The sequence below is a fragment of the Vombatus ursinus genome, unplaced genomic scaffold (assembly GCF_900497805.2).
Source record: "Vombatus ursinus unplaced genomic scaffold, bare-nosed wombat genome assembly UNPS02014792.1, whole genome shotgun sequence".
Lineage (NCBI taxonomy): Eukaryota > Metazoa > Chordata > Mammalia > Diprotodontia > Vombatidae > Vombatus > Vombatus ursinus.
This window is the reverse complement of record NW_020954570.1, coordinates 9,790,687-9,803,334: the sequence shown is the minus strand read 5'-3', so window position 1 is coordinate 9,803,334 and position 12,648 is coordinate 9,790,687. Positions and strand designations below refer to the sequence as shown.

At 33.4% G+C, this 12,648-nt stretch overlaps 1 protein-coding gene across 1 annotated transcript in view; it reads right to left on the bottom strand.

Moving 5' to 3' along the window:
* The window catches only part of LOC114048300 (fibrillin-2-like), a 130,610-nt gene that overhangs the window by 17,482 nt on the left and 100,480 nt on the right, over nt 1-12,648 (bottom strand). The window contains 1 exon segment of the mRNA XM_027869188.1: nt 8,674-8,905. Coding sequence (XP_027724989.1) covers nt 8,674-8,905 — 232 coding nt within the window.

Below are 12,648 nucleotides of genomic sequence, written 5' to 3'. Positions count from 1 at the left end.
TGGGGAAAATCTGGAGAGCTTGGAATTTTCTGTCCTACTCCATCATCTTCCCAGAATCCTCTCCCCCTTGGGAGAAGGGGAAAAGAAACAAAAAATGGAGGAAATTGTTTTATATTAAATGAGGTGTGTGAACAGGAATGTATTCAAATAAAGACAATGGAGGCAGAGAGTGGGAGATGCTTGTGCCTTACTTTTGTCTGAACTGGTTAAAGGAGGAAAGAAAACATTTACACACATAGCTGAGTACAGAACTACACCTTACCCAAATTGGGAAACAGGAAGGCAAGGGGTGAAGGGAAAGGCAGGAATAAGGAGGTGAGATCAAGGGAAGAATTAATCAGAAGAAAAAAAGACTCTTAAAAGATGGGATGGAGTGAAACACATAGCAAACATAACTGTAAATGTGAATGGGATAAACTCATTCATAAAATAGAAATGGAGACTATTAGAAATCAGAATCCAACACTATATTGTTTACAAGAAAAAAACATTTAAAATGACAAAGAGACAGAGAGAGAGTATAAGGGGTCAGAGCTGAGGCTATTATGTTTCAGCTGAAGTAAAAAGGCAGGGGAAACAATCATGCTCTCAGACAAAGAAAAGTAAAATGAATTTAATTAAAAGAAATAAACAGGAAAATTGCATTTTGCTAAAAGGCACCATAGATGATTATTTAATACTACTAATAAACATATATACATATATGTATGTGAATGCATATATATGCATATAGATATACACACACATACACCAAATAGCATAGCATTTAAATTCTTAAAAGGAAAGCTAAATGAATTGTAGGAAGAAATAGTAAAATCGTAATTGTGGGGCACCCAATTTAACTCTCTTAGATAAATCTAACAAAAAATAAAAAAGAAATTAAGGACTTGAGTAGAATTTTAGAAAAAAAATAGATATAATAAAACCCTAGGAAATACTGAACAGGAATAGAAAGGGTACCTGTACAAAAACTGGTCTTATATTAGAGCATAAAAACTTCACAAATACAGAAAAAGAGACGGTAAATATCCATCTTTTATCAACCGCTCTGTTATAAAAACTATGTTACATAAAGGGCATTTGAAGCAAAGATTAAAAACTATTTGGAAATGAAATGACTTAATACTAAAAATGGGTTGGAAAACAATCAGAAATAATAATTTCATTAAAGATAATGACAACAATAAAATAACATACCAAAATTTGTGGGAGTAGCCAAAACAATACTTTGGGCAAAATTTACTTTTACTTTTCTAAACTCTTTCTTCAATAAAAGAGAGATGAAGCACATCAATGAATTTAATATACAACTAAAAAAAAAAACCTGGAAAATCAACAAAATAAAATCTCTCAAATGCCAAAATAGAAATTCTGAAAAAGCAAAGAGTAGATTATCAAAATAGAGTTAAAAAAAAACATTGAACTAATAAATGAAACTGAATTGGATTTTTGAAAATTAAATTAAAATTGAAAAGTAACCCAATAAAATAGATGAGCCATTAGCTTATTTGATTTAAAAAAAAAAGAAAACACAACTAACCACTAGAAAATGAAAACAGTGAATTCACAAGCAATGAAGAAGAAATATAAGCAATTATTAAGGTCATTTTGCCCAAATATATGCCAATAAAACCAACAATGTAAATAAAATGCATATTTAAAAATATATAAATGGTCCAAATTAAGACAATAGGAATAGAATACTTAAATAAATGTACAATAGGAAAAGAAATTTAACAGCCATAAACGAACTCCTAAAGGAAACAAAAACATCCAGGATGAAATATACTTACTTAAAAATTTAAAGAACAATAAATTCTAATGCTATATTCATTGTCTGAAAGAAAGGTAAAGAAGTAATCCTATCAAATTCCTTTTATAATAAAAAAATGGCCTTAATTTCTAAACCAAAGAGAGTTAAAATAGAAAAAGAAAACTATAGATCCAGTTCTATAACGGACTGATGAAAAATTGTAAATAAAATATTAGTGAGATTACAGAAATAGAGTGCAAAGACTATGACTAGGCTGGGATTTTGTTAGTAATAAAGGACTAGTTCAAAATTAGAAAAACCATACGCAATAAGTGACCACATTAATAACAAAAACCCCCTCCAAAAATCACATGATTCTTTCAATAGATGCAGAAAAAGCTTTCAACAAAATACAATATCCATTTCTGTTAAAAACACTAGAAAGCATAGGAACAAATGTAGCTTTCTTTCAAACCATTTAGTATTTATCTATTTACCTAAAAGCAAGTTTTTAAACTATTCATCTAAAAGCAAGAGCCTGTGGTATCCATTATGGTAATAATAAGCTAGAAGTTTTTCCAATAAAATCAAAGGCAAAGTGAGGATGTTCATTATCACTGTTACTATTTAATGTTGTAGTAGAAATGTTAACTACTGTAATAAAAACAAGAACAAAAAATTGAAGGAATTAGTATAGACAAAGAGGAAACAAAAATATCTGTTTTTGCAAATGGTAAAACAATTTACTTAAAGAATCCTACAGAGTCCACCAAAAAGAAAAAAAAACAATGAATAGAAACAATGAACTTCAGCAATATTTCAGGATTATGATTAAACATGATATCTACTTCCAGACAGTAAACTGATGTTTATTTTCCTTCCTTTTCAATTTGGCTAATGTGGGAATTTGTTTTGCATATGTGTATGCATGTGTATGTGTATACACGTGTTTCATAAGCTTTGTTTCTCTAGGTTTCTCAATGAGTGGGGGAAGGAGAGGAGGTAGAAAGAGAACTTAGAAGTGAAAATAAATTAACTTAATTTTTAAAAGAAAAGTAGAAAAACAAAGAAAAAATATCTTGACAGCTAAGGAGAGGATGGATTGCAATGAGAAAGACTTGAGGCAGTTAGAAGTCTATTATAATAAGAGGTAGTTGCTTCTGTGGATCTAGAATTCAAGAAAGATTAAGGCTGGAAATATAAATTCGGGAATTATCTATATAAATACAATTGAATCTATGAGAGATGTTAAGGTTACCAAGCAAGATAGATAGTATGGAATCAAAAAAGAGTGCCTAGGATGTAGTTTTGAAGGATTACCCACAGTTGGTGAGCATGACATGAATGAGAAACAAAGAAAGAAGACTGGAAATAAGCAGAAGTACCGGGAGAGAGCTGTCTCATGAAAACCTGTAGAGGAGAGTATTCAAGAAGAAAAAAATCATCACAGCATCTAAGGTCAAGAAGGCTGAGGATTAAGAAAAGGCCATTAGATTTAGCAATTAATAAATCACTGGTTACTTTAGAGAAGACATTGTCATTTGAATGATAGGGTCAGAAATCAGATTGTAGAGTGTTTAGAAGTGAGACACCAATTGTAATGGCTTTCTCCTCCCATGAAAGGGAGGAAAGGATAGGGTAGACATGGACAAGTTTGTAGACAGCAGCTAAGGAGACAAAAGATAGAAAGATAACTGAAGATGAGAGAAAAGGGTCCATCTGCTAGAGAAGATGGGATGGGATAAAATCAAGGGTGAATACAGTAGATCTGGCTTTGGTAAGGAGAAGGGCCACCTCTTCACTGGAGACAAGAGTGATGTGAGATTAGAAGGAGGGAAAAAGATAGAAATTTCAGTAAATGACCTAAATTTTTTCAGCGAAGTATGAAGCAAAATCCCTGGCTGAGAGGATAGGAGAAAGGAATGTCATGGGAGGTTTGAGGACAAATAAGATTTGGAATAACACCGTGGAAATGAAATCAATTAGGAGAATCAATTAGGAATGGAATAAATGTCTGCCTTATAGCAGTTAAAGCTTAGCTGAGCTTAGATAACACAAATTTGCAATGGACCCCAACAGCATGGTTTCATGATTTCCTCCCAGTCCATCAACATCATGTGAATAGGAGGAAAGGGCAATGATTAGAAGAATCCAGAATAGGGGTTTAGCAAGGCATGATCAATGACAGGACAAAAAGGCAATTGATTTGAGTGCAGAGGATAGTGTAGAGTTGAACTGGTACACCAAGATGTTGAAGAAGGGAAGAGTGTAGTAAGTTCAGGGTCATGGTCTGGGAACAAACCAAAGGCCACAGGATGAAGGTCATAGTGTGGATGAAGAGCTCAGAGATCTTAAGATAAAGGGAAAGGTGGAATAATAGAAGATTCTTAACAGATAAGGGAATTTCACAAACACAAATTGAAATACTCCTGAGTGATGTTAAGATAAAGGATATAACTACCTCTGTGTATAAATGAGGTAAAGTGAAAGAGTAGGTCAAGAGAAAGGAACTTGAAGTAAGGGTATATGAGGAAGCATTGATATATGTTGAGATCGTCTACCATGAAGGCATGAGTTGAGGAGAAAGACTGAATCAGAAACTTAACTCATTAAGGAAAGAAGGAGAATACCTTAGAGGACAAGAATTCACAGATAAAAACTACAAGGATTAGGATTGGGTGATAAATCTGGATGCTGTGAACCTCAAAGGACTTCTACTTTGCTTAGTGATAGTAGAGAATGTGAAATTAAAAATGGGGAGTTAGGGATATACTGATTCCCCCCACTGCAACTAATAATTTGGGAGTGGGGTTATGACAGTCAGAAGTATAAAATGGATTTTTTGTTATTTAGCCATTTCATTCGTTTCTGACTTTTTGGGACCCTATTTGGGGTTTTCTTGGCAAAGAAATGGTAGTGGTTCTCCAGATCATTTTACAGATGAGGAAACTGAGGCAAACAGGGTTACATGACTTGTCTAAGGTCACACAGCTACTAAGTGTCTGAGGCCAGATTTGAACTCAAGAAGCTTCAACTAAGAAATGGATCATAACAGTACATTCCAGAAATAGCCATTACTATAAAGGGTGGTAAGGTGTCATCAGAAGTAAGCCAGGTCTCAGTGAAGGTCAGAGATGAAAGATTAAGATGAAAAGAAACTGTTCATGAGGAGAATAGGTTTGAAGTGCCTAGGGCTGAGGGAGAGATGAGTTAGGGATGGAAATGATGTTTTTCATAGGCAGCAGGGGGATCAGGATCACTGGGATAGGGGTAAGAATAAAAAGAATGGAGCATTTAACCACAGAGGGGAGAGTCTAGGCAAAGAGATGAGTGGAGAGAGACCCCTTGAGGGATATTAGACTATATAGGCCATCCCTTGAAATACAACCTGGTGGTAGGTGGAGTTATTTTATTCAGTGAAAGCCAGAGATCTTTTCTTTCCACGCAGCTTGGAGATTATGAGTATTTGGTATGGCTGCATCTATTAGAAACATTGTTTTCAAGTTTTTATGGATTAAAGTTATGTCTGAGAGATTGAGTGTTCAGTATGTGATCATGCTATGGTATCAATTTAGTTGGTTTAATTTGCCAAGATATTTGGAGTCTTTATTTGTAGTACAAGGATTTGTCATCTGTCAGTTGATGAAAGATAACATCCTTCTGAAGTATGATTCTAATTCACAGGTCCTTTCTTGCTAGTTATTTAGAAGGTGCTAAATTTTTATAGTTGGCAATAATGTTTTGTAGTTTCTACCATTTCCTTGTATAATCTATATTGATCACTAAATCCCAGCTGCTTAAGGATAATGACCCTTTTGTAATTTTGGTGCAAAGATTCGGTCCTGAATTGCCAGCATAAACTCTTCCATTACCACGTAAACTCTGCACGAGTTGGTTGTTTGATGTGTTTGTTTTCTTGTTGACATATTATTGATTTTACTCTTGGATCATAGCCTATTGGCTTCATCTGGAGGTAAATCATATTTGGTTACACTCAACAAACTCAGTGGTGTGTATTTTTTTATCAGCCTTTACTATTTCTTGCTGAAGTGATGTTTGCTTGTTCCAAAAGTATTTCTATAGATTTCTGACCTATTAAGTATTTGCTCTAAGAATATCAATTGACCCTCTTCCTCCTTTCTGATAAAGAAGTGCTATTCTTTCTATAGTTGCCTTAGTGTGATAGATCCCTTTTTATTATTATAATACGGGTTTTTGTTAGTATGCTTTTCAAATCTGTTATGATTCATTTTATACTTCTAAAAGTATACATTAAAACTGATATTGAGGTGTTAATTGCTTTAAATGTGTTCTTCCCATTTAGCTCTGATTTTAGGATGCTAGTATAAATATATTCAGCACAGACTTCTCTTTGATATATCTATTCCTAATGTGTTTTGCCTGGAAGGTTCAAGATACCTTAAGATATCACTTTTATCTTTTGGTTCAGTGTAACCTGATTTAGGTTTTTAGCCTTTAGTCTCTCTCTTTCCTTAGTGTTCATTAAGAATTTAACAATTATCAAGTTCAAATTACATTCTGATATAGTTAGAGAAAGATTTTAGATGATGAAGGAAGAGTTTAATATATTTTTGGTGGAGCTACACTACATGTAAATCAAGTGCTTAATAAGGTGTTTTGATTTGACTCGCTTTAATGTGAAAGCCATCCTTAATTCTATTTGGAAGAGATGATAATCGATTTCAGTCTAGGCAAAATCATAATGATTTAAATTGCCTGCCTGAAAAAGACTGTATTTTACATTGATTGTTCTTGATGTTTTTTGTGTTGGTGGCACATTTTAAATCGAAAAATTTCCAGGACATCAAACAATCTAAAATTTGCACTATGCTTGGATCTATTTTATATATTTGCAGTGTACATATAAGACATGAGTGTGAAACTGAGTCAAAAGATTTGTGGTACCTTATAAAGGCAAGATGAATGTTACCATGCTTTTGGGCAGTTCTTTCAACAATTACCAAACCAATAAGCCACTCTTTATAACCCTGGGACTTTTTTGGCACAACCTTTTTGCTCCTCAGGTAAGATATTAGTTTCTTTCCAAGCGTTTATAATTCATTTTTTGTGGCACAATCTGTGAATGCTTTGTATATAAACATATAATCATCCCATGATTGGGAGAGGAATTGCTGGTGTTTTTCACCTTTGGTTAAAAAAAAAATATGATACTTTCTGTTAAGAAAGGCTTGTGTCTAAGCTGGTAAAGTGCTTTGCTGGCAATTTATGAACCACTTTGAAACTTCTTAGCCAAAAATTATCCATCTTATCTTTCACCATTTTTACAGTATTTTAAAGAAGCCAGGGCTTTAGTTCAACTCCCTTGATATTACCATTTGTTATTCATTATAATAACAATACACAACCTTTCTATTTTTCATGGTCCAATTTGCCTATATATTGTGTTGGACTTTTTGTGATGACATAGAGCAGAATTTTCAACATTCTTCTTCAGGTATTCTTTCTTGTCTTTATTTCTCAAGCTTCTGTAGTAAAGTTCTTAATTTAGGTTGAATTGTTTATTTTGTTCTCTGTGATGCTCTGCCTGATATAACTTTAACATTTAGACTTTTGTTTTTATTTGCTAATTAAAATAATTTAAAATTTCTGATATGCTTTTATTTTCTGAATTTCTTTTCAAAGGCTTCTATTTTGTTGCCTTTAAATGGGTGATATGGCTTTCAAGTTTTCTATAGCATGTACCAGTTAGATATATGCCTTTCTACAGATATTCAATAGATCTCTCAAACTGCTTCTGTCATGGCATTGCTTGGTCCCTCTTCTTAAGGGTATTCCTTGTTAGTTCCACCTTTCTTCTATTATCCCTCTTACCTTGGCAAGCCTATGACTTATACTGAAGTGTGTAGACCCTGGAAGATTTTTGTACTTTCTGTCAAATACTGTAATACAATGTGTTTATTATGCAGGAATTCATGCAGTAGATATCAGATTTTAAAAATCACTCTGTTTTTCAAATTCAGAAAGGAATTTTCAGAATTTTTTCTAAGCATGCCCAAATATTTTTCAAAATTAACTGATATGTTGCTGCTATTTTTGGTATCTATTTTGTTATTAGGGAAAAGTTTTGCATTAATTATTTTAATGACATTAGGGTCTTCAACTTTTCTTTAATTTTTATCATTTTCTTGATTTTATCTTTTGTAGCATCTAATCTAAGCTTGGGGATGAAGTTACTTTCTACAACTGCCCTGCATTGGTCAGCATACATGGTTCTGTGAATTGGAATTTTGATGCCTCTGATAAAAAGCAGCATGAAACCTTTGTTTATAATTGGCGAGTTCTCTTTCTATCTTTCTTATGATACAGTAGTAGAGCATAACGTAAGTATTTCATGCACACTTGTGATTTGTATGCTTTTGTGGATAGTGTCATCTGCACTGAAGCATTTCTATCAGGTGAGGTATTAGTATGTTTGATTTGTTCCAATGTAGATTGCCTTCTTGGAGTACATAATAAGAAGGACTTCACAGTCCTTTATGACAAAATGATCATAATGACAGTTTCAAGTAGTCCCAGCTTGAACCCATATGCTGCCCCATTTATTTCTTAAATTCATAGAAGGCATTTCATAGCAGTAGCAGGATGTTAACCTAATCAGTGGTGTTGCCAGAGTCTAACTACCTGGTGTTTCAAGGTTTCTTCCAGGCTTTTGCAGCTATCATAGAAATCTTAGGGCACACAGAGTCCCTGCTATACCTCAACCTTGCTGATATTCTCTTACTCTGCCACTCCTCACACCCTTCCTTGCCCATAATATGTATTCTGGGTTTCATATCATCATCATTAGAATAACTTTTTCACATAATAAGTGTCTCTTTTTTAGCATCACATACAAGAGAATACAAAACTCTTAATAGTAGTTAATGGGATTATCTCACCCTCGTCTGATTCTGTAGTACCCAGGTGGGCAACCACAGAGATAACCGCCTTCTGTGTTGGAACAACCGTAATTGCGTAGGTTGTTTGTTGATAAATATTCATTCACATCATGGCATTCACTGGAAAACTGGTCAAAAGACAATCCGGATGGATAAGTACACCTGTCACTTCCAAAGGTATTGTAGAAGGAGGCAGAACCACAAGCATTTGGATTGGTGCACTCATTTTCATCTATTTGAAAAACAGAGGACTATTATTCAAGAACATAATATAGAATTAATAATCCCCCAAAGCTTTACATTTTAAAATAGGAGACTTTTATTTTGTTTGTTTCCACGTCCATGAGGACATGAGAAGTTGAAAACTATGTCAGTGTGATTTTGGCATGAATATCCTTTATATTTGGTTTCTTATTTGCAAGCTATACTAACATTCCTCTGAAAGAATTCAAGATTTACCTATTCAATAATTCCTCTTAAAATATAACTACTTCATTTATTTTTTCTCTTTGCCTGAAATATTCTTAACCTTCACTCCATAGGGAGAAATAATGTAAAGATTTAAAGAAAATGAATGAAGAGAAATTATTTATAATCATTTTCTTAGTATTGTTTTACCAGCTTAAAGATCAGTCTTATGTCAAATGCAACTTTCTCAGCTAGGCTCATGGAAAAAAACAAGGTGCAATTATTTTCAAGACTGCTAACATTATAATGATGATGCTTTAGATGGAAAGGGAAAAATTTTATATTTTATTAACATTCCTATAGGATTATAGTTTGACTACTTTTGACTTTGGCCACTATAATTCTGTACTTGATTATACAGATGATATAGAACATGCCTTATCACAAAGAAGCAATGCATCTTGCATGCTTCTGGCAAGTATTATAATCAAATTTTCATTCTAGGAAAAATTCACACTTAGCTTCATGGAATTCTTGTAATTTCCAAGTATCTATGTTGGACACTAAAATGTTTATTTAATATAGTATTTGTACAAATTATGCTACAATTGGCCTATTTACAGCTAGGCATTGGAAGCCCTGTTAATGATTTGTAGAAGTACAAAAATTTTTTTGGAATATTCCCATGGGAACTGAATATCCATTTGAAGAGATGTCTTACAATATGGATGGAAACACATAATAAAGTTTCTATAAGTAAAGGATATAGTTAATAAGAGAGCAAATATCATTTGCTAAACAATACTGTCATGAACAGGGATTCACAGAAAATAGAAGAAATCCCTACAGACTACAGAATACTATATCACTGCATTTAAGGTAGCATGTTTTTTTTTAATTTTAAGGAATTATGTTGAACAGAAAAACATTTGATTATATTTAATGGAGACAGTACTGGGCCCACCCAAAGTACGTTTTCTTTCTTTCTTTCGTGAGGCAATTGGGGTTAAGTGACTTACCCTGAGTCACAGAGCTAGTGTTATGTGTCTGAGGCCACATTTGAACTCAGTCCTCCTGACTCCAAGGCCAGTGCTCTATCCACTGAGCCACCTAGCTGCCCCCTAAAGTACATTTTCTACTAGTGTAACTAGCCTGTGCTATAATTAGATCTTACAACCGAATGTAACATATCTTTTCTAATTTGGAATCTTTATCAAATACAATAAACTATGGTGATAATGCTATTTTTTAAGCAAAGCTAGAGACTGTGTCAGAAATGTTGAAGTAGATTAAATTATCATGTCAATAAATGGATCATGTTAATTAGTTTTAAACATAACACTTTCAGAAAGTACTTTGTAAATTTTACAAGGAAACATTTTAAGTATGTTTATTAAAATAATATTTTAAAAGCATTGTCAAGAAGTATTCAGTTTTATATTATTCTTCAACATCATGACATATTGTAGAAATGAAATAGTACTTTTAAAACATATGTAAGGAGGTAGACTCATGTCCCCTCTACCTTACACATATTTTTGTTTGACATATGGTCATTGCCAAGTCAAATCCATCAAAGCTCTACTGGCATTTCATAAGTCACAGAATCAAGTGGAAGTTGCTAACCCAAAGTTGCAAAAACTTCACATAAAATAAGGTACTTCTTCCTTTCTTACCTACATGAAAGTGAATGAGACCCATAAATAGTAATTATTTTTAATAGTAAAATGTATACAAATTCTGCAAATTAAAGGAAATTATAAGGTTCTTTTTATATGTAAATGTTGCTTTTTTAATTCTTTAAATCATAAGCTTTTCTTAATGTCAAAACCCATGAAGTTGGGGCAGTTAGGTGACGCAGTGGATAGAGCACCGGCCCTGAAGTCAGGAGGACCTGAGTTCAAATCCGGCCTCAGACTAAACACTTGACACTTACTAGCTGTGTGACCCTGCGCAAGTCACTTAAACCCAAATGCCTAAAAAAAAAGTAAAAAAAACCGAAACCCATGAAAATCATTTATTTGTTATAATATTATGGAAGGATAAAATACCACTCTAGATCTGGAGTTCAATTCTATTTTTATTATTTGATTAGTTTTCTCTAATACTGTTCATTATTTTTTTGAAGAACAGTCATCATGTCACCTTTTTCTTAAGTCTCTTTTTTTAACCCTTCTTCAGCATTTGACATGAGAACTAAGGATGAGAATCTTTCAGGGATTTTTTTGGGGTGTGGGGGTTTTCCTACCTGTCTGACCACTACATCTTAATCTTCTTTGCTGGTTTAAATGTTGGAACACCCTGACGCTCCATCATGTACCCTCTTCTATTTCTAAATTCACTTTTTTGTAGCATTATTGGCTCCTGTATGTGTTTAATTATTATCTTTCTGTAGGTAACTAGAGAATCTATATTAGCATTCCTATGGGCTCCAGTTATGTATTTCCATGTATCTACTGGACATTTCAAATTGGATGTTCCATAGTTATCTCATGTTCAATATGTCCCAAAGAGAATTCATTCTTTTTTCTGAAAACCTACTCCTCTTATGAATTTCCCTACTTCTGTCAAGGACATCACCTTTCTTCCAGTCACCCAGATTCATAAATTTGGCATTTTCCTAGATTCTTTCACTCCATATCAGTTGCCAAATCTTATTTTTTCTACTTCTACGTATCTTTTACTTGTTCCCATCATTTAAATCACAGGGGCACCACTCTAAATCAGGCCCTCATGCTTTCTCTTGTGAACTGTTACAAAAGCCTTCTAATTGGTTTCCATGGCACAAGAACTTTCTATTCCAATCCATCATCTATACAGCTACTTAAAATGATTTTTCTAAAGCTCAGGTTTAATCATGACATTGCCCATTCAATAAGCTCCTGTGGCTTCCCTACTGCATTGAAAACCAAATATTAAATAACTCTATTTAGCTTTTACTGCTCATTGTCACCTGGTCCCAACCTACCTTTCCAACCTTATTATACATTATTACACTTCCCACAGTCTATGATCTTGCTCAATTGGCCTTCCTACTTGTCAAAGAATATCTTTGCCTTTGACTGTCTCTCTCCCTTCTAGGAGAGTTAAATTCTATCTTTTACATAAAACTTTTCCCATTCCACTAGCTACTAGTCCAGATTTTCTCAATTATTGTGTGCTCTATTGATTTTGTATATAGAATTGTCTTACCTAATAGAATGTCATTTCCTTGAAGGGAAGGATTGTTTCATTCATGTCTTTGTATCACTAGTACCTAGCAAAATGTGCAGTCCATAATAGACACTTAATAAATGGATAATAATTTGGTTTATTATGAAGAATATTATGGATTTTTGTGAAAAATAGACACTTTTGGTCCAAGTGAGAATATCATTCACAAACTAAGCAACGATTTGTAATCTCTTTAAATTTTACTCTTATATAATTCTTAATCTTTACTGTACAATGTAGAATAACCAGCCTGATATTCCTACTACTTCATCTCCTTTATGCTTTTTTACCTGCTTTGAAGTAAGATGAGATTCTCATAGTAATAAGGGCCCAAGACTAAGAACTTCTCCAATT